At 42.2% G+C, this 23,438-nt stretch overlaps 1 protein-coding gene across 4 annotated transcripts in view; it reads left to right on the forward strand.

Annotated features, from left to right (window-relative positions):
• PAQR5 (progestin and adipoQ receptor family member 5) overlaps positions 1–20,282 on the forward strand; it is a 33,288-nt gene extending 13,006 nt beyond the window's left edge. For 2 of the 4 annotated variants that reach the window (XM_034784100.1, XM_034784099.1), the window contains exons 2-9: positions 701–926; positions 3,477–3,604; positions 3,913–4,118; positions 6,904–7,030; positions 15,716–15,760; positions 17,199–17,295; positions 18,353–18,494; positions 19,457–20,282. In XM_034784100.1, coding sequence (XP_034639991.1) covers positions 876–926; positions 3,477–3,604; positions 3,913–4,118; positions 6,904–7,030; positions 15,716–15,760; positions 17,199–17,295; positions 18,353–18,494; positions 19,457–19,704 — 1,044 coding nt within the window. In that variant the 5' untranslated portion in view covers positions 701–875 and the 3' untranslated portion in view covers positions 19,705–20,282. The remainder of the gene's footprint in view (positions 1–700; positions 927–3,476; positions 3,605–3,912; positions 4,119–6,903; positions 7,031–15,715; positions 15,761–17,198; positions 17,296–18,352; positions 18,495–19,456) is intronic. The other 2 variants (XM_034784102.1, XM_034784101.1) reach the window with 2 other exon arrangements.
• Positions 20,283–23,438: the final 3,156 nt, after the last annotated feature.

Genomic DNA, 23,438 nt, shown 5'->3' on the forward strand with positions numbered 1-23,438 from the left:
TTTCCCACCCCTGTGCCAGTGCTGTAGAGGCCTGCCGATTGGCCCGTATTGCAGGGATTTCACTCGCTTGCAGGGGATCTGTGTTACACAACATCCTGCTTTCCTCCTTGGAGACCCCTGGTAGTTTCCAGAGGGCTGGGGTCTCAAAGTACCCACTGGGCCTAGCCTGATAGTACCTCAGCCAATGAAGAGGCTTCCCTGGGATTAGGAGGAAGGGCATTGCCATGGAGACGCTGTTCTCCTTTCTGTGCCTCAAAGCTGGTTCTTCCAGCTCTGGGTACCCTCTGCTCTCAAAAGCCGTGGGACCGACCAAGCCCTGAGTAAGGTCTGCAGCGTCTGGCGCTGAGTTACGAGTCTCTCTATGTACTCATTCCCTCGTGCAAAAGGTCATCACAGATCATAGCTTTCACGTCTGCCCATTTTGATGGCCTACGTGCGACATTCTCTGTGCATAGGCTTTGCACAGGGGTGAATGTCACTGTCTTGTCTTCCACATCACACCTGCCTTCACTAAACCCAAGAATCCCAAACTGGCACCCTAACTCCGTATAGAAACAGAAAAGAGAGCAGCTGATAGGGATGTGACACAGGCTAGAGCTGCCAATGTCGGTTTGAATCCCGTTACCTGGCCCGGGGCCCTATCCTTGTTTGTTTCTCTTTCATAGCAATCTCCCTTGTGTTGTTCTCTTGCTCTCCCTAGCACCCAAGCGCTTGGGGGTCTTGGCAACAAGCCGGGCGAGGAGACAGGAAGGTGTCGATAACGCTGAGTTTGGCCTGAGGCCATAGATGAAGACTATGTAGGAGTCTGTCTCTAAGGAGGTGAAGATTTAACAAGCATTCCAAGCCAAAATCAACACCACTTAGCCCAACACACAATGCTGAGTTGGAAGTTGCCCAGGCAACTCAGTATTAATCAAGTGCCTCAAGTAAGTAAGGTTTTGTTAAATGTATCTCCTGTTTGGCTGCTGATCTGTGTGGGCTCGGTAGCCTAATAAAACTTCAGCTACAACTTCTCTTTTTAATTATAACTTTCTTCTAATGCTCTACATGGGAAGCTTTTGATTAAAGCATGTTGGCCAAACCCTACGGCCAAATCAGTGGCCCGCGACCTGGCTGGGAAAAAAAAACAATTTTTGTGGAAATTTTTGAAATGATGAAGTTGTTTTGTTTTGTGTAATTTTTTGTTTTGAAGAGTTTGAAAGAGAGGCATTGAAAAAACAGTGCAGAGAATTTTTTCAGCGTATTTTTAATTTTTTTAATTGAAAACATTATTAAATGGTTATAAAACTTACATTCACCAAAAACCAGGTTTTTGATCAAATATTTTGATAATGATTTTCAATAATATTTTGAATTCATTTAAATACCTGTATGCACAAACACTAAAAGCAAGAATTTTTTTGTGAAAAAGGAAAAATGTTGAGTTTTGTTGCATAAAATTTTGTTTTCACAAGAAAGCCATTTATTGGATGAAAATATTTTTAGTTTAAAAAAAGTTGACTAATTATCAGGACCATTTAAAAAAAATTGGCCTAATTATTCAGAAAGAGGTGGAGAATGAAATTTGGCCCATCTTCCCATTGGGGATAGTAGAACGATTTACAAGAAGATGACACACAGATTTGGCTTTTATCAGGAGTACTTTAGATTTAAAAGAAAAACTGAGGAGATGCTGCAGTTTAATGTTGACTTGATTTTGGTCACATCAAGGTAAAGAAAACATCTGTTCTTGCACAGGGAGGGTATTTCACTCGCTTAGGTTAGAGAATCAGAGTCAGACCCTGAATTTCAGATAAAGAAGAATCAGATTCATTTTAGGAACTGTCTGAGTATCTCAAAAGCAAGCTCAGTGCTCTGGCCTAGGCATGGTAATGTTAGAACGAGTCACATCTAGCAAGCTCTGTTATTTAAGGACACTGGGGGAGGATATTGAGGGGAATTATTTGCGGTAATGGGCTCATTAACATAAGGTAAGATCTCCGTTAAAACAATAGCAGCACCCAGCTGTCTTTGTGCCACATTTATAACCCACTTCACTGAGATGCAGTTCAATTATAAGTTCCTTCCTGATCTTAAAATGTTAGGAAATAGAAAGTTACTGGAGACACTTGAAGTCTGTCTGGAACATTAGCTACTACTTCTTCGTGCCACATTCTGCCATCATTGCTCATGTTAAATAACACTTATCCAAACAGGAGTCCTACTGACTTCAATAGATGACTTGCTGCGTAAAGTCTAGCCTTTGGAAAGGAGACTATCGTACACTGGTCTCTGAGCTGTCTAGGTGGACATTGCTTGCTCTTCACTGTTCTAGTGGAATGCCAGTGCTGCAGTGAGTTTTAATTTTTGGAAGAGTCTGAACTTAAAGGACAAGATTTTCAGAAACGGGTGCCCGAAGCCAGGCCCCTTAGGGTATGTCTACACTGCATCTTGGAATGCGCCTCCCAGACCTGTGCTGGCGGGGCTTGCGCTAACACGCTAAACAGAACTGTGTCGACATTGTGGCTGGGGCTGGAGCTTGGGTTCTCAAGTCTCCCCCACCACGCCGGTTTGAGAGCCAGCTCCAGCCCAAGCCGCAACAGCCCTACTTGCTATTTATAATGCGCTGGCGCAAGCCCTACCAGGGACTCATCCCTCCCAGATGCAGTGTAGGCATACCCTTAGTCCAGATGTGGGCACCTAATTAAGTGGGCTCATTTTCGGAATTGCTGAGGACCCAACAGCTGCTATTTTCTTCAACAACTCTGAAAATCAGGCCCAAAGTGTGTCTCGTGTGGCTCCCCAATGGAGGCACTGCCAATCAGTGACCATTTTTGGAATGACCTAATTTTGCAGAAATGGGCTGGGCTAGAGCCTAGCTTCCACATGCCACTGAGGGGACAGAGGCTAGGAGCAGTCAGCCGCCGGGGGACCAGCCATTGCCAACAGTTCTGCTGCAGGCTCGCAGTTAGAGGGTCAGCTCCTATATGCAGATGTCCTTTGAGCTCAGGGTCCTAATCAAGAATTTCCCCATGATCCTCACACTTTTGCCAGAAGCTGGGAATGGGCGATGGGATGGATCACTTGATGATTGCCTGTTCTGTTCATTCCCTCTGGGGCACCTGTTAGAAGACAGGATACTGGACTAGATGGATCTTTGGTCTGACCCAATATGGCCATTCTTAGGACCCTGTTTAGCAGCTATTACCTCGATTGTTCCTCACCCCCCAAGCCCATGTCCTAGAGGAGAACATGCAACCATGTTTCTGCAACAACCCTACTGCACTGTTAACATGTGTTCGCCTTCCTTTGTAGCATGCTTTCTGAATTAATATTCTGCACTGCAGCTTGATAAAGTTCTCCTTTTACAAGGAGATGTTTAGTGGGAGTTGAGCTGCAGGATTGGGCATCTCATGCTCCAATTCCTGTGACACACTGTGAAATATACAGACTGTACAGTCCAGCTAAACAACGCGCTTCTAATCCTCCCCTTGCAGGTGTTTCGAGAGCAGGGCATCCTGTTTGGGTATCGGCATCCAAGAAGTTCTGCAGCAGACTGTCTCCTCAGTGCCTTCCAGATGACAAACGAAACACTAAATATATGGACACACTTTTTGCCTGCCTGGTACTTGAGCTGGTTTTTATTAACTGATGTATTTTCAAATGTTTAAAATCACCCGAAGTAGATGGCTGTTGGTGATGGGGGGTGACTGAAGGATTATGGGACCTGGGTGGGAAATGTTCTAATGGAGGGACAAGGAAAATATAACTGAGAACTCAAATAATAATCAATGCATTCATTGTAGTTCTGACAAAATAACAATAAATCAGTGAGGGTGAAATCCTCGAAAACGGGAGTTTTGCCACTGATTTCAATGGGGCGGCATTTCACTAGTAACGCACAAGGTCCTAACTCAGTATTTTGTATTTCAGGTACTTCCTATGGAAGTTGTTTGCCTTGGCCTATTCGCTGGATATCTGGAACGACGTGTATGCCTGGCCCTTTCTTGCCTACATGCTCACGTGCTGTATTTATCCTTTCACATCCAGCTGTGCCCACACATTCAGTACGATGTCCATCCAGGCGAGACATATTTGTTATTTCTTTGATTATGGTGCCCTTAGTATGTACAGTTTAGGTAAGAGTCTCCAAACATTGTCTTGTTAAATATGTAACAAAATAATTGGCAACATCTTCAGAAGCATCCAAGTGACTTGGGTCCCAGATTCTCAAAGGTATTTAGGCCCCTAGCTCCCATTGATATCAATAAGAATTATGTACCTAAACACCTTTAAAGATCTGGGCCTAAGCCCCATTTTCAAAAGTAACTTTGGTATTTAGGAGCCTAAATCTAATTAAAAGTCAATGGAACATGGGCTCCTAATTCACTTTTGAAAATAGGACTTAGGCTCTTAAGTCATTTAGGCACTTTTGAAAAAGTTGCCCAATGTCTCATTTTTTTCCTCATTCGTCTTTAATGTCTTAAGTATTTTGGGATTGCTGAGGGGGTTTTTCAGTCAATAATAATTCATGCTTTGCACCGTCCATTCAAGGATCTCAAATCACTTTATGAACATTAATGAAGTAAGGCTCACAACACCTTCATGAGGTACGGAAGTATTGTCATACCCATGTTACAGAAACTAAAGCACAGAGTTTAAATGCCTTGCCTGAAGTCACACAGGAAGTCCCGAGGCTGCTGGTATTTATGCCAGGAACTAAGAGACTGAAAAGTGGCTTAAAGCTACTTTTGTTCCCCCCAAGTCAAGTCCTGCATCAACCCCAGAATTTAAATCCTGCTCCACCGATTAGCGAGGGGAGATTGGAGGACCTCTTGTCCTTCACTATTGCAACATGACTGTGCTGAAGACACACCCAGGGCTTGAGACAGACAGACAGACACACACACACACTTCATCCAACTCTGATGCCTGCTGAAGTCAAAGACGTGGCTTGCTAGATACTTGTACTACCAGCCGCAGAATGTTGAAGTACAGTCCTGCATTTTAACATTTGGTAAAGACACTTTGTCTGGGAGCGCTGAAGTAAAACTGAATTTTTTCTATCATGAATCTGTGCTATGTGTTAATGGTTAATCTTGGAGGTAGAGGGGACCAAAGCGATGGCCTGACACTATTATGGCTCTAGAGAAAGAATGCGGAGTACATGCAACCCATGTGAAAAGAGCTCTGGTTTTATTTATTGATACCATCGAGGGAGATGCAGGCCATCTCACCATTTGTGAATTAATTCCATGCTTTTGTCTACAATGGATTACACCTGCTGTTTCGGTTTGGAGTGGCCTGTGGCTTGTAAAACACATGTGTCACCAACATTTTTAGATTTTTCCATTTTGCTAATGCCCAGAGTAAAAGGATGAAATCGCACGATCCAAATACCTCCATAGCCCCCCAAAAAACTAAGTAAGGTAAATTAGACCTAACCTGCGGGTTCAGATGTTCTGCATTCCTGCAGTGCCAACATAACATGTTTTATCTATTATCACAGGACATGTCCAGCCTCCTTTGAAGTTGCTGGTCTTTCTTATCAGTGCACAGTCATGCAAGGGGTTGCTGAAAGTACCATGCTCTGAGTCAGAGTTTCCCCTCTGTGATGTGTCTAATCTGCATCTACATAAGGATCCAGAGGGACCTGGCTGTCTTGCTTATAAATCAGAGAGATCCTGACATGAAGTTCCTGCCTTTGGGTTTATTTATGATATTTGTAAAGGAATGGGCCCCGTGGGATGCGTCATCTCTGTTACAAGGAAGTCGTGCTGACAGCAACTGGAACGATAAAGTTATCTTCAGCACTTTCATTTAAGAAGTCATTTAAGAAGTCAATGGCATTGCACAGGCATAAAACCCAATGTGAGTGAGAACAGAATCAGCCCAGGGCTACATAATTTGCCTTAATTTTTTCTACCAGAAAAAGAGGTATAAACATAGCTAGAATAGAATGTTATCAGGCTGGGCTACCAATAAATAGGGGAATGCTATTGTCCTAAGTCAATTTGTTTCTGTTCTGTGATACAGACCAGTTTCAAAGCTCTAATTAATGAAGTGTTTAACCTAGTATCTGAAATGATGAAACTTTTTTCCTTATTTTGTGTTTCACATGTGTTAAATTCAGGTCCCTAGTCCACTCGCAGACACCTCTGATCAAGTCAATGGCAGACTATCCACTATCAGAGACACAAAGGTAGGTGAAGTAATGTCTTTTACTGGACCAACTCCTGAATCGGCGGGTAGAAATCGACCTCTCGGGGATCGATTTATCGCGTCCCGTTGGGACACGACAATCGATCCCCGAATCGGCGCTCTAACTCCACCAGCGGAGGTGGTAGTAAGCGCCACCGACAAAAAGCGGCAGAAGTCGATTTTGCCGCCGTCCTCACAACGGAGTAAGTCGGCTGCAATACGTCGAATTCAGCTACGCTATTCACGTAGCTGAATTTGCGTATCTTAAATCGACTCCCCGCTGTAGTGTAGATGTACCCTTAGTGAGAGAGACAGACCCCTCTCTCAGCAACTGAAGTTGGTCCAATAAAAGATATCACTTCAACCACCTTGTCTCTAGATCAGCACAGCTACAACAACACTACATATCCAATATCAGTCAGCTTCAAACAACAATGGACTTTTTCTGATAGTCTTGCCCCTGAATCTGGAGGCTTATTTAAAATTCAATGGTTTCATTTTCCAAGGTGCTGAAATCCTGTCCTTCCTTGCAGCTTTCTTTAATTGCAGAGGGAGCTACAAGTGCTCATCACCTCTGAAATATATCTAGGATCTGTCTACAAGAAACACAGGATAACATAGGTTTGCTTGTTTGAAACCTGCAAGATCACCAAATTACCCGGGAGGTTACTGAAGAGCACTAATAACATTCAAAACTAACCTGGGCACTGATTTTATTTTCAGGCTCTGCGATTGCTTATTCAACGTATGTTTTCCCAGAAGAATGGATCGATAGCACTTTCCATCACTGTTATGTACCCATTGCTGTGCTTAACACGGTCATTAGCACGGGTCTTTCCTGCTACTCCAGGTACAGTTACCTCCCGATTATCCCACTGTGACTGCTAAAGCAGGTTTATTTACAAATGTAGCTTTGGAATATGTAACGCTGTGTGCACTGGGGAAAGGAAAGGGGAAAGGACGTTTAATTTTAGAACCATGTCATACAGGGAAGCTAGAGCATGTGAAATAACTTATCGGTAAAGCTTTATTTTTAGAGTTGCTGAAAGCTAGCTTGATATCTTACTATGTTTAATATGTCTGCCTAAAGTAACTCGTTTTTTTCTTTAACTACAGTGTGCCTGATATATGGGGTAAAGAAATTTGGGCCCCTGTGCTGCAAACACTTAAGCATGGGTTTAATTTTTTTAAGCACCCAGATAGTCCCGTTGAAGTCAAGGGGACTGCTCATGGGCATAAAGTTAGGAACGTGCATAAGGGTTTGCAGGATTGGGGCCTCGCATCCTATTGCCTCCTTTGTAAAGGGTAATAAACAGGACGTGTACTGTATGCTTACCAGGAGAAAATCATTCAAATCTAACTGCCCTGAAAATCTGACTTTATTATAAACTGAGAGTATCCTGGCATGGAATATGGATTTGAGCAACATTTCTAAAAACTTCCATAGTACTCAGCTAGCTTTTGGTTATGAATTACCTACCAAATCTCTGATGGAAATCCTCTTTAAAGCCTTCTTTGTAGAAGATTAATCGCTACCATTAGGATGACACACAGTTTGCCTTTGCAACTGATAACTGATTTTTGGTTTTGGAGCTGCATGAATAGTTCAGCGTAATTAGTTTATTGTCCTTTTATTGGAGGAGTGATCCCAGTTTTTCCTATTAGCATGTGTGTCCATTACAGGACAAAGCACCACAATAGATTCTGCTTCCCTATCCGCTTTAGTGGCTCTAAGTCCACGTTTGACCTGGGGCCTTCGCTGGCATGTAAATACGTTTGAAATGATATTGCCATAGAACAGGGAGAGCTGAATTCCCAAAGGTAAAACACCAACAGCAGCAGAGGTGATTCTGCTGTAGCAGAGAAAAGAAGCAACTCCAGGGGGGAACAAATTGATAGCATAGCAGTACATGGGTCTACCAAAATCATGGTGCAAAGCTTGGCTGTCCCAGATGGGTCCTGATCCAGCCACTTACTCACAGAAGTAGCTCTACTGAGTTCTGTAAGGTACTTGCAGAGGACTACTCACTAGAGTCAGGGCTGCAAGTTTGCCTCCATTTTAATTTTAGTACCAAGTATTATGTGAACTGCAGAATTAGGAACGGATATTTTTAGACCATCCCACTTGTCTTGCCTTTTTTCTCCCTCTCCTTTTTTCTTTTTTCCCTCTGTTTCTCTCTCCTTTTGTTTGTTTTTCCCTCCTCTTTTGTGTTGGTTGACTTTTGATTTCTGTTGTCTGGTTAGACAAATGAAGACAGTGGTTAACTCTAGCTTTTACAATTTCAAGTATTACCAGGCTAACACCGTTATGAAATGTCAATGAGTTTGACCAGTCCAAGTGTAGCTTTTAAACCTATTTTAAATTCTTTTTAATTTACAAATTGAAATGCCAGCATCACCCAATTGCAGAACTGTAGATATGGTCATGTAAAAATTTTACAGCACTAAATAGATCGGATAAGACAGTGTCACATTGTTGTCTCAGCCATGCTGAAGTGTCAAATATCCCCATTTTAACAAGTCAAAAAAAGGTTCCCAAGTAAGCAGAAATGGTGGCTAGAGGGCCTGATTCTGCTCTAACTTTACAGCAGGGTGATTCCATTGACTCAAATAATATTATTCCTGATTTACACCAGTCTGAGTAGAGAATCAGGCCCACAGATTTCTAATTGCCATCTCTGCTGGGATAATAGCTCTTGCCCTAGTTATCATTCTTGAATCCTAGAGACATCTTCCTCTTCCTACCAAACCATCCTGTTGCTTCACAATCGGCAGTGCAATGTTGTCCCCTGTGAGTAGGTAACTTCTCTATTAGTCATAATAAACATATAATAAAATCAGAGAATATCTCTGTGCAGTTGACGCTGAACTCTTATCGGAAGCTTTTATATATTTCCCTAACTTCATTCATGCAAAATGAAGCTTCCCTGTCAAATGAACTGCAGTAACACGGAGCTTCAGCTTATACTGTGCCAGCAATGACTTTGTTAGCTACCAGACTCTCCATCTATTCTCTTCTTTTTGTCTGTCTCTCTCCTTTCTTTTTTTCTTTTAGGCTCAGGCTCGCAGCTGCAGAGGAAGAGCAATGCCACCCTGTGGCTCGGAATCATTTTCCCCAGGGGGCCTTGATGTTCAGTGAAATACACTAGGAGTGCACAGTTCCGTAAAATCCATAGTTTTGTGAATGTCTCTTCGCCAAAGTCCTCTTCCTTGTTTATGTAAGTGGCTAACTCACGATTGCATCCCCAAAGGGTGCAATGTGCCACGCCAGGGGCAGAGAGCCTGCTTCAACAGGAAAAGGTTGGAGAGAAAATGGGACTGACTGAGTCCCTGGGAGTTTAAGGCATTCAGCACCATGCAGGAAATTTAGTGCTCAGTGACAGTAGTAAATCTCATTTTCTTTCATACAACACAGAATCCTTCTGTAATCTTAATTGCTATAGCTAAAGGACCAGATTCTGCTGAATTACACCAGTGCAACTCTTCCTCAAAATCAATGTGAACTATAACAGAGCAAAATTTGGTCCAAACTGCGGAATGGCCAATGTTGGAAGCAATGCAGTCTAACACGTTTAGAAGTGCAGCCACCCATGAATCTCTCGCTTGTCTTTTTAAAAAACTACTCTCAGTAGTAGGCCAATGCAATCTTGAGCCATCCACATCTACCCTAGCTTTTATGACCATTCACAGAAAAAACACTGTGACATTCTATACCTTGGGAGAGTGTCCTGGAACCCCCATATTCCTCATTTATATATGATTGTGATCTTACCTTACAAGTCATGCTTTAGATGTATCAGGGGAAAGGTTATGACCTGCTGAAAGTAATTTCTCTGTCCATATGTGTATATCATTAATTAATATGAAGTTATGAGATTGTGTTGTACGGTGGTCACTAAAACGTGCTGTAAGTTGGGGAATCAGCCAGATATTAGCTCCCCAGAGGCAACAGCAAGGAAAGTAACCAACGCCCGGGTGGGGTATCAGTCAACCCATCAACAACCATTGTCCAGCAAGGGAGCTATGATGAAATGATTCACCTGCATGAAGCCACACCAGGGGAATTACTTAGCCTTGCCTGGGGACTCAGCAAGGCCCACCCAGACATGCCTGGACTTGTCTTCCAAGCACATGGACTGAGGGTATAAAACAGGCCAAACATGTGGCCACTCTCTTTCTCCTTTCCCCACCTACGCAGCAAGCAAGACTCCAACAGAGGAGATTGGCCCAGGTTTCAAAGGGGACATCTGTATACTAAGGACTGCAATATCCAGTGGGGTGAGAAAAACTGCTTAGTCTAGTTGTTGCCCAGTCTAATAGGGTTGAGAGTTTAGACTGCGTGGTCATATTTTATTTCTTTTGGTAACTAACTCTGATATTTTGCCTATCACTTAATATCACTTAAAATCTACCTTTTATAGTCAATAAATTTGTTTTACTGTTTATCTTTACCAGTGAGTTTGTATGAAGTGTGTGGCAAATCTGCTCAGGTTTGCAAAGGCTGCTGTATGTCCACTTTCCATTGCTGAAGTGGTGAACCAATTAATAAATCTGTATTGTTTGTCTTGAGCAGTGCAAGACGGTATATTCCTGGGGCATAGTGCTGGGAGCTGCGGGGATTTGGTTGGTGCCTTTCTCTGTGTGATTCGTGAGTGGCTCTGGGAGCATTCACACAATCTAGCTGGGTGTGGGGCTCCACATGCTGTTGCGCTGTGTGATCACAGCGCCTGGAAGGGTTTGCTGCTGGTCACTAGCAAGGCATTGTGAGAGACAGCCCAGGCTGGAGAGAGTTCAGGGGGCACAGTGGTCCCACAGTTCCAGGCTGCACCCTGGGGGGATCCCGTCACAACCACATCTACCAATAAACAGGTATATTTCCACTCCTTCAAACGTACTGGGCACTAACTTTCATAGGCATGTAGATCATTTTAGTGAGTAAAAGATGATGTAGTTGCAAGAATACGGTATAACGATTTCAGGTTGATTAATACTGAGGCCATTTGCACTTCATCATCATCATCTTGGCAAATCCCAAAGGGACGTTGCCTTCTTGTAAAGCAATCGCCATCCGGATTGATCTTTGGCATGGTGCTTAAGGTTGTCTGGTTATATATTGAGGTTTCTGTCCATCATTGGCAACCTTGTCATGCCACCGAAGTGTTTGGCACCCACATGGTCACCGGCGGGGTAACAGCATTCATTGGTAAGCATGCATCAGAACTCATTGGTCTTCCGTTTTTATAATATATCCATACCAACAAAGCCTGCTGCAACTGATCCAGCCCTGATGGAGATGATTGTTGGATTTGGCTTCGAATATCTTCATTTCTGATCTTGTCTTGCCACTTCATATGGAGCAGATGACGGAGACAATGAAAATTAGAACCATCAGTCCAGTGATCTTCAGCCCTCCGATGCACCCACGTTTCATTTCTGTGCAACAGAGTTGGCGTAACTGTCATTTTATAGACCTGCAGCTTCGTAGAAAGCTTGATGTCATGTGGTCCCCCCAGAGGCCGCTGAAAAGCCTGAACCATGGATGCTGCTATACAAGTGTCCACATTTTTGAAGCATTGTTCAGCATTGCCTTTGACGCTACTTAAGTATCTGACAGCTGGCAGCTGCTCCATGTCCCATTTGGACAGGTTAATATTGAGGTGGTCGTAAACAGCAAAGTAGCTTGCATGGGTCTGGTTATTAATCCCAGCCACTGTATAATCTGTAGCCACTACCATCAAACAGCCTGCAGCTCCAGATTACAGCCATCTCAGTATTAACCTGTCCGAATGGGACATTAAGCAGTTGGCAACTATTTTTACTTGCTCTACAATAACTAAAAATGGAGAAAGATTCATGGGTCCTGGTAGGATTCCTTCGGGTACTTGGAGCCTTTAACAACAAGCATGCCTGTACATAAATGTAAGAAGTATGGGGAATAAACAGGAGGGACTGCAAGTATTAGTACATAAGCTAAATTATGACTTAATTGGCATCACAGAAACTTGGTGGGATAAATCTCATGACTGGAATATTAGTAGAGATTGTGTAGGAAGGACCAGCAGGGAAAAAGGCAGGAGATGTTGCATTATATATCAAGAATATATAACTTGTTTTGAGGTCTAGAAGGAGGTGAGAAGCATACCAGTTGAAAATCCCTGGGTAAAGATAAAAGGGGAAAAATACGGGTGACATCATGGTAGGGGGCTACAATAGACCACGAGATCAGGAAGAAGTGGATGAGACATTTCTAGAACAAATAACAGAAATATTCAAAACAGAAGACCTGGTAGTAATGGGGCACTTTAACTATCCAGACAACTGTTGGGAAAATAATGCAGCAAAATACAAAATGTCCAATAAATTCTTGGAATGTAATGGGGACAACTTTTTATTTCAGAAAGTGGAGGCAATAACCAGGGCGAGAGCCATTTTAGACTTGATTCTGACCAACAGGGAGGAACTGGTAGCAAATCTGAAGGTGGAAGGCAATTTGAATGAAAATGCCCATGAAATGATAGATTTCATGATTCTAAGGAAAGGAAAGCGAGAGCAGCAGAATAAGGTTTACTTGGTCCTGCCTCAGCACAGGGGATTAGACTAGATGACCTCTCAAGATCCCCTCCAGACCTACATTTCTATGATTTTATGTACCCATCCATCTTAATCACTTCATACTATTCCTCATGAAGATCAACAGGAATATGAATCAGTGTATCAGCATGAAGATGGAACTTCTTGATGAAGGCAGGAACTTTTATCATGGTCATCAGAAAAAAGTTAGTGTTTCTATAAACCTACCATACCAGCTCCTCAGGAATTTCTTCCAATACTGGATAGCTGATTGGTGAATCAGTAATAAAGCATTTTTTCCTTTTATGTACTTTATGAATACTGAATTGTCAAATGTGAAAGTGTATAAAAATGGCTGAAAACGAACTTATTTTTGACTTTTAGGGGAAGCAGGATGCCTCCATTGCTCTCTCACTGAGAACTTCCTACTTCTTCCCATATCTTTCTCACCCACTGAATCAACATCTGTGCAGCAGTTGTATCTCAAGAGCTCTCGCATGCTTGAGAACTTGGACATCTCCCTTCAGATTCCCACATGGAGCTAGAATAAAGACAGGACATATGGAAGAAAACAGAGAAGTATTCCTGGGACTTAAACTTTTCTTGCAGAACATAAAATCCCATGGATTATTGCACACCTGGGCTGAAGAATCGGTGTTGTGTTTCAGAAATGGAAGTAAATGTAGATTTGTACATTGCTAAAAAGAAGTAGCAAAATGCGGGGCGAATAGTAGCACAGCTGTATTTGAATGGGTGGCATGAGGACATGAAGGATGGGATGGAATCTACACTTGCACCTGAAGCTCAGCACCCTACAAGGAGGATAGAAAGAAAGCCAATAGGCTCATCATCGTTTTCCATACCCAAAGTCTGCAGAGCTTACAACAGGCTTTCACAGAGGTCCAAATTGTGTCAGAGCTTTGTTGGGAGCCAGATTCGCATCTAATTTGAAGAGCACTAGTAAGTATCTAGCCCAAGGGTTCTAAGACTGGGGGTCGTAACCCTTGGGGTCACCAGGTAATTACATGGGGGGTTGCGAGCTGTCAGCCTCCACCCCTAAACCCCGCTTTGCCTCCAGCATTTATAATTGTGTTAAATACAAAAAAGTGTTTTTAATTTATAAGGGGGGGTCGCACTCATCGGTTTGCTGTGTGAAAGGGGTCACCAGTACAAAAGTTTGAGAAACACTGATCTAGTTCATTGCTCAGAAAGTCCAGAGAGTTACAAAGAACTGTTTTGCAGAGATGAGGTGTTAAATGAGCTGAGAAGTTGGCAGGGAGCCTTAGATGACCTGAGCACAGAATGCTGCATGTAGAAGGTGCAAGGACAAGGAGCAGTGAGAAATTTGAACTTGCAGTAATGAAACAACTGCTGCGTAGCTACCAAGTTAGTTCTCCTTGATAGCAAGAATAAGACCTAAGGAAGAAGTGCAGAGTTAAGACAACCCAAATTAGCATCAAGACACACCCATTCAATACACTGTATGTAACCACACTTCGGAGCAGGGATGAAGGAGATTTGAGGCTTACTTTTGCCATACTACACTCCATGCTTATCTTTCCTTGCCCTCACATGGAACCAGTCTCCACTTGTGCTTCACCGCTGAAGGATTTACGGGATCAAGGCCTGTCTCTCTTCTCTTTTTAGGATACTAAAAGAAATGAAAGGTAGAAAAACACAGTTGAGTCTGCCATGAGAAACCACTCTCACACAACTAAATACCCCACAGTACCACGAGAGTTGCAAACAATAGCTTTAACTGAGGCTTCCATTTTTCTCTTCTAGGAATATTGGGGTTGGAAATGATCTGGTTTCTTCCCACTCCTCATCTTTGTTTTTTTGGTTTTAGTTTTAAAATAAATAAAATGCAAATACAAAACCAATGGACGCTGTGTTCATTCCTTGATTTGTGAGTATCAGATCAGGGCTGTGGGCTGTGCCTGGCAGTAATTGTCATACAAATGCACATGCAGTTTACAAATGAATGGCGTGAAAAAGAAACTGGGCCATATCCTACTTGCGCTGAACTCGGTGGCAAAATTCCTACAGAGGTCGGGGGAACAGGCCTGTGCTCGTTAGGTCGTGAGTAGACCTGCCCTATCTGAACTCTTCACTTCCTTCTAGGGTACATTTGAGGTTGCATCGGTAGTAGAGCTTTTTTGGTATGGAAAATTCTTAATGGTGAGGGAGTGGATCTTTCATAATTCAATTCGAGTGAAAACACAGAGTACTGAAGATATGTGCCCATAACCTCTCACTGGCCTTGCTTGTGAGGTTGAATAACGTTGTAAACATTGGGCCTTTTCTGCTCAATCCATGAGAAAAATCACACGGAGAGGTGCCAATTTACCATTGCCCTGCAACTGGCATCTTCATTCACCAATGCAAACTGGGTGCTTGATGTTACCAAATTAGTATGGTGTCATTTTACACCTACTTTATAAATGACACAAGATGGAATTGGGCTCATTGCACTGAGAGTATTGTGTGTGGAGTGACTGCCATATAGAGGAATAGAGGACATAGAGGAATCCGACTCTAAGGGATAAGTGAAGTGTCTGTGATCACTGATATTCCAACTGGCTTTCTGACCTGAATGGAATGATAATGCATCACATTTACTATGAACTTTGTATGTGTACCAATGAGCAATAATATGTCTCTTTCTGGTTCTGTCTTGGTTTGGAATCTCAAGCTCTTCATTTGAGTAAATGAGTCACCTATGAACATGTTTTTTCTGCTGAAAGGTGTGGTGTTCTTTCTAACTCTCCTCTTTGGCACAATTACCACTTCTTCAGCTCTCTGCACATTTGCTGAGGACTGTTAAATTATGTTAGACTTTGCACCAACAAAGTATAAAGTGCATCTCAACAATTTTCTTGGTAGTGCTAACAAATTCCAGCATATATGTCTCCACCCAAACATACTCTTTCCTTCTCATTTACCATATGATTGTAATCAACAGGCTTGGTGCTCCATACCTCCATTATAACAGTGATGTCATAGAAAGGTAATAAGGGCCAGATTTATTTTATTTTGAATTTTAGCTGATATGTTTGTATTCCCTGAAATGCTGCATTTACAAAATCTTGGCCGGATGTAAAATGTAAGTATTCTGAGACACGTGTCACGCATTGTAAACCGAAACTGTGATTCAACTTAATGAATCAACATTCATGACCATGGCATGAATGCTGCTTTACTTACAAGTAATCCAATATAAATAGATCTCTTTTTATGACAACACTGAGTTCAATATCTAGCCCCTGTGATGAAGCAGTACAAAAACTCAGAGGTCAAAATAACTATAACTTTGGCAACTATTTAAAGAAGTAAACTCTGTTTTTTTCCAACTGACCTATGACAGATGTTGCTAAATTTTAAAGGAAGCACTTTCTCCGTGTTTTCCCTTAGGCCATTAATACTGCTTTGAAATGTGTGCCAAGATGATGTAAAAAGATTTCATACTTTCAAAGTTGTTCTCAGAGTCGGTGTTGAAGATTAGCATGCTAATCTACATCTAGAAGAGACATCCATTTTAGTCAATCCGAGCTTAGAAAATTGTGTCTGATTTGTTTGCTCAGTGATTTTACTCAATGGTAAGAATCTTGTAATCTGGGAAATAAATTTGTGTGATTCAGCCATCATGGAAATGGCTACAGACTCCTCAATATGTTGCTAATTCCACTGTGGCCTGCAGAAAACAATTGGAAAGAACCACACAAGGAACCAGCAATTCCAACACTGCTCCCAGTGTCTGTCTGTGCTGGACTCTGTCACCACAATGACACAGCAGCACACCACAATACCAGCAATCAGGCTGGAGACCCAACATGGAAGTTTGCTGAATTGTAGAATCAAGATATCCCTCTGCTCCATTCATCATTCCTTATTATTGATGATGACTGGCCTGCTATGGCTCCTGTATTAGTGCAAGATTCAGCTATTTTCAATTTAATTGTCTTATCTACAACATGAGAGCCAAGGAAGTGGGGAATGATTGTGGGTGCCCTGTCTCAAAAGGCCTGATCCATTCATGGTAAAGGCAATGGGAGTCTTTCCATTGACTTCAGTAGAGCTGGGCCAGGCCCACAGTTTTAACCAGTCTTTGCATAATTCAGCTGATTGATACATTATAAACAAGGCCATTGTTAGAACAAACCTGGACATTTATGTGGCTTGTTTGTCTACCACGTTTTACAATAATTAGTTGCAAACACAAATTGAGGATGGCTGTAATTTGACTTTAATTTCTCCAGCCCTACTTCTGGACTTAGACAGCTTTTTGTATGCTGGTATAGATTACTACAGCTATGAGAATATGGCTTGTGCAAAAAATTTACATAAAAAGCACGTTCTGCAAGCCACAGTTCCTTCAAAAATATCCCTGGCAGTTGCACAATCCTTATTTGCCTTGATTTTGTAATTTGAAATGCTTTCTTATGTAGGTTCCCCGAGATACAGCAGCCCCGGCTCACTAAAAGTCTTCGCATGCTGGCTTTTGCATATCCGTACCTGTTCGACAGCACCCCTCTCTTCTACAGGGTATGCAGTGAACATTCAACTTTTATTAAGATCCCATAAAATACATTGGCTTCCTGTAGTGAAGTAACTATTGGCTATTAACATGAGACTGAGCGTATTTAGGAAAATATACAGACTTTTTTTTTTTAAAGGAAAACTATATGAGCTAGAAAACAATGTTTGGCTATTTTTAGCAAATATTTGTTGATGTACAGATTATTTTGTGCTCAGTACAGGGGCACTCAAACATATTGGCAATTTACCATGAGCCCAAAAGCTGCCCTTGGCCCAATTCTTGGATGTCAGTGGGAGTTCTGCCCGAGTAAGGTCATCAGTATTTGGACCATAATTTGCATAAAATAGAGATGATTGCATCTGCTCTCATATCTACTACTGGGCTCTGCCCACAGTGTTCCAGATCCCAGCGTACAATAATCCAGCCGAAGGGGCCACTTTTAGTCCTCAGACTAAGATGGCTAGTAGTCAACGATGGCAAAGCCTCATCATCTTGGTATATAGGGCTACGGGGATAGGTGGTGTGTTCTTTGGAAACATGCAACAGACAGACAAGAAAGCCCTGTTATATATAGACAGCTTGGGCTCCACTGTGTCCCAGCATGGAGGGCACAGGAGCTGACTGGAGCTATCTGATTCCCAGCCACAGTCTAAACTGAAGCTCCATGAAAAAGGCTTTAACTTACAACACTGGCATAAGGGCCCTTAGGGACCTTACACCAGTGGCGAATAAGACTCAGATATAACCACGCCCACTTCATTGTTGATCCCACCCATGCCCCAATGTATGAATGCCCCTGCCCTAGCCCCACTCTCGGCTTACACTGGAAGTGAAGAAGTGGCTAGCACAGGGGGCAGGGGTACTGCCTTTGCAAGCTTTCTGCTAGTGGAGCGTTCTGGTGTGTGGGGTGACTACTCCACAAGCCACCTCTAGCCGTTTTCTGAGGCCAGGGGACCTTAGCATAGCAGCAAATGTGGCCCCAATCTAGAGGTATTCTTCAGTAGTTCTCTAACTTTCCTTTTCTTGGTACCCCATGTGTAATTTTTCCTTTTGATATCACAGCTATATCTGTGTACTGGGGAAAGCTGCATGGAAAGCGTAATTCCAGTCCACTACAGGCACTGTGTGTTTGCCTTCCTCACTTGTTTCATTTTTGCTGCACATTTGCCTGAGAGACTTGCACCGGGACGCTTTGACTATATTGGTGAGTGCAGAACACTGTGATTCTTGTCTTTGCTATTTTTTATTTCCAGCATTTAAGAGCACGGAAGCTTGGGCATCTCATGAGGGATATAATGTATCTGGAGCAGAGTAAATGGTTCATATCAGGAAAATACATTCACTGTTTCACACTCATGGTTAGAGTAGCCATGCATAGTTGTGCAAGAAGCCATCTCCAATGACCTGTTGTTTCAAGAAGTATCATAGAATCTTTAATGACCACAAAGTGGTTCTTTGCCATCCAAAAATCTATACCGGGGTAGGCAACCTATGGCACGTGTTCTGAAGGCGGCACGCGAGCTGATTTTTCAGTGGCACTCACACTACCTGGGTCCTGGCCACCAGTCCGGGGGGGCTCTGCATTTTAATTTAATTTTAAATGAAGCTTCTTAAACATTTTAAAAACCTTATTTACTTTACATACAACAATAGCTTAGTTATATATTATAGACTTATAGAAAAAGATCTTCTAAAAACGTTCAAATGGATTACTGGCATGCAAAACCTTAAATTAGAGTGAATAAATGAAGACTCGGCACACCCCTTCAGAAAAGTTGCCGACCCAATCTACACCATCTTGCCATGTTACACAGTACTGAGTTGAAAGAAAGACTGACTCATCAGTACTACTACTTGCAGCACACAGGTGTTTCTTGGTGGTCTCCCATCCAAGCAGTGATCCAGCCAAGGTCTACTTAGTTTGTAGTCTCTGGCAGAATCACAGGACAAGGCAGTATATGCAGAGCTTTGGTTTATGATAAGCAGGGATTCAGTGAGTTTCCAGATGGACAATTGCCTTAGTTTAGCAGCATCACAATAAGAGCAATATAAATTAGTAAAATAAATAAATTGAATTTTTGCACATAAGATTTTCAAAGCTGTTAGAGGTGTATTTTAATGAAACCCAGAGAAATTTCTTGATAAATATTTTTTACTCTGTTGCAGGGCACAGCCACCAGCTTTTCCATGTATGTGGGATCATTGGCACACACTTCCAAATGGAGGCCATCTTTATAGACATGAACGCTCGCCGTGACTGGCTCTTAGCTGCCTCACCTCTTCTCTCTTTCTCTCAAACAGCTGGTTCAATTGGTATCTCCATTATCATTAGCCTAACTATCATTGGGGCTTTCTCACTGGCTCTCTATTCAACACCAAAGTCCTCTAGGACAGAAAAACTACATCGGCATTAAACTTTAAGTAGAGATTGGTTTTTAGTTACATTGCTGCAAATGAGAAATACCAAGTAACTTTAGTACTGGATCAATGAAGGTGATGAGATATTTTGATGAATGTTTTTCTTGGGGAAGATACTCAAGGGGTTTTCAAGAGTGAACCATTTTATAGTGCACTGGTTTTTGTACATACGACTTTAAAGTTGGAGACAGATTGTGACATGGTTTAAAATCAGGTCAAGTTGATATTTTAGCATGAAATTATTTAGAAAAAAATGAAAACATTGTAAAAGGGAGAAGTGTCATATTTTGCAAGCCAGTATTTGAGGGCAGATTTAATCCAAATGACGAAACTCACTGTGATACCATCTTCTAAGTCAATGGCCATTTATCTGTGTTGATTTCAGTTGACTGCTTTAGGGAGGAACCAGGAAACTTGATTATTTTGATTATAACATGATGGTACATTGTGCTTATGTCAGTTCATAGGCATAAGTGTCTATATTTTATATATTTAATATGTGGGGTAGCATCTCGATCCAGGACAGGCTCCAGGGTTTTTGCCGCCCCAAGCGGTGGGGGAAAAAAAAAAAAAAGCCGCGATCGCAATTGCGATCTGCGGCACTCCGGCAGCAGCTCCACTGCGCCGCTTTCTTCTTCGGCGGGAATTCGGCAGCAGGTGCTTCCCTCTGAGAGGGACCCGCCGCCGAATTGCCACGGAACAGCCCGACATGCTGCCCCTTCCCCTTGGCCGCCCCAAGCACCTGCTTGCTGGGCTGTCTTGATCCTACTGAAGTAAATGGCACTTTTGCAACAGACTTCAATAAGAGCCAGGATTTCACCCTAGAATCCTAGTGTCCCTAGGACTGGGCCTTTCAGTTCTTCCCTAGGGAGATTATTCCAGTCTGAGTTCACTGTTAGTATGTTTTTCCGATATTCAGTCTAAATTTCCTTAGCCTGATTCTGCACTTGTTTACGGCTTGATCAGTTGGTGGGTGTTTTCCATTGAGTACAATGAGCTGTAATTCAGGCCCTTATATCAGTCTTACATTGGGGTAGTTCCACTGACTTCAGAAGTTACACTCCTGATTTACAATAATGTGAATAAGAGGAGCATCAAGCCTCCTAATTAAACCTCCCCCCAGTATGCACCTGCTGTAGCAGACACCTCACTGAAAGACTATCACTGAGAAGCCATCAAAATTGCAATCTGGGGTCATAAATTTTGGCTTGGAAGCAGGTGGCACCCTGCGATTGGACCGACTTGCACTCAGCTGGTGACCAGAGAGGTACTAGGCCAGGTTATAATGTCTGTTAGAGTATTTCACTACTGTTTTTTATACATAGGAATGGTACTCAAATGTCTCAGGCTTTGAGGTTATCTGTGACTTGATTGCATATTGGATTATCTAATACCTTGGAATATGATATTTTTATTAGGTACATAAACAAGTAATGCAGAAAATTACAATGAGATTATCAAGCTTCCTGATAACTATATGGGTTTATTATATGTTTTGTAAATAGTAGCCTCCATCGAGGTGTAATAGATGCACTTTGGGTTGACAGTACAACAAAATCTTTAAATATATTCTGGGAAAAAAACAACTTGGAAATGATCTTACTTTCTTCTGAAAGCTGATCAAGATTTCTATTAACATTTATTAGCACTGGAACATCACGTTTTTATCCAACTTTTTATTTAATTAAAAAAAATCATAACTATGACAAGAAAAGCGCTAATATGTGCTGCTGATCTGTTTATCTTGTCTTTTAGTATAACTGGGAAAGAGTCTGGCTTTGGTTGCAAGAAGTGATTTAAGATTCTACAGCATTAATTAATTAATCTGGAACTTCCTTGGTAGTCTAACTTTTCAGATTCAATAAGTGTCATGTTCTGTGACTATTACCTAATTATGGATGTGTAACTTCAAATATGCAATGGTTCATAGGAGAACTACCTGTAAAACAACACATTTCTGTTTGACATGATAGTCTGCTCCTTCATCCTTCTAGACCCTACAGCAGGGTCACATGGGGATCTGGTCTGACGCTTACACATTTTAATAGAGCAAATTAGTTGAGTGTCATTCCAACATTTTCTGATCTTGAAACATCATATGGAAAGAGAAGCCAGATTCATTATAATGTGAGATACACATTCAAAACCATACCATGAATTAAGCTATACAGATATAAAGAAATAAAGTCTATTTATGAAGAATTGATCTTGTCATAGTATTACATGTGAAGATGCCAGAATAACTGTTTGTTTCCTTCAGCCTCTCTACCATGTCTGTACAGTACTCCAAACACAGAGTCCTGCAACCTGAAGGGCAATCTTTGGCCTATCCTGCCCCAAACACTGACCTTAATTTGCATCCTCTTCATCAGACCCCCAACTAAGAAATAGGCAAAGCCCTTCAACTTTAAGACCAAATCTAGAACATTATTTCTGTTATATATTTCAATTCAGTGGTACTTTATTGGCATGGCAAGCTCTACACCTCTTAGGTCCAATGTTCTCCATCTCTACCCCACTGATTATCAGGAGCTATTGAATGTATTACTTAATGTTGGGGGAAAACTGGGGCATAAATGAGGGCTAACTGGCTAAGACTCAGTTCACATAAGACTGAGGTGATGTTGATTGATTGACAGAAGCAATCAGAAGAGATGGGTGGGTTATTTCTGCCCACTGACTGAGATGTGGTTCTGGCCTTTGCAAACCCTGGCCACGAATCTACAGAGCAATCAGATCCTGGCTGTTGCTAGAAGATCAGGTAGCTGCTATAGCCAAGTTAGCCTTTTTTCCATCTAGGGAGAGCTAGGAGGTAATGCCCCCCCCCCTTTTTTTTTTGGATGCAGGCCATGCAACTGTCCCCCATGCCTTTGTCACCTTGAGATTAGACACTGGAGTACGCTCTACATATTAAATCTATTTGGAAACGGCAGTTGATGCAGGATTGGGCAGCTCTCTTTTTAAGCAATCTCTCTCATAAGCATATTAAATTGTGCTCTATGACCTCCACTGATGGCCTATTTTCTTGTTTTTAGGAGGTTAGTTTTGACCTAGAATGCCCTAAACTTCCTGGGCCCTACCTAAGAAATTCTGCTGTCCCTATGACATACTGCCGCAGCTCTTGTCAGTGAAAGCACCTGTAGTGCTTTCAATATAAGAGAGGAGGTCCTGGCTGGCTAGCAGGCAGGATATTCTCTGTTAGGGCCCTGGGCCTTTGGAACTTGCTTCCTCTCCAGGTCTTAAACAGCCCAACTTTGTCAGCCTTCAGGGCCTACTCCAGGGCCCACCTTTTCTCCCTAGCTCCAGAGGAAACAAGTAGGGCAGAGGGTGGGACTCAGGGGATTGATTAATTTCAGCTATATTCATAGTGTTGCCGTGTAATTAAGTTGATCTAGGGAAACTGATGCATCTGCTTATTTTTGTGTATTTAAATATAGATATATTTATATCCAAGGTGCCCAGAGCACAGATGGACTACTTTTCTTATAGTTTGTATAAATCTAAAGAAATGATAGATAACTACTATAGTAAATATAACATGAGGTTGGGGCATTTGGCCCATTCATCTACCTCCCTTAGGTCCCTCATTGGGCTTGAGAGTAGCAGCCATGTTAGTCTGTATCTGCAAAAAGAACAGGAGTACTTGTGGCACCTTAGAGACTAACAAATTTATTAGAGCATAAGCTTTCGTGGACTACAGCCCACTTCTGCGGATGCATACAGAGTGGAA

This window comes from Trachemys scripta, chromosome 10, assembly GCF_013100865.1.
Source record: "Trachemys scripta elegans isolate TJP31775 chromosome 10, CAS_Tse_1.0, whole genome shotgun sequence".
In the NCBI taxonomy this organism is placed as follows: domain Eukaryota; kingdom Metazoa; phylum Chordata; order Testudines; family Emydidae; genus Trachemys; species Trachemys scripta.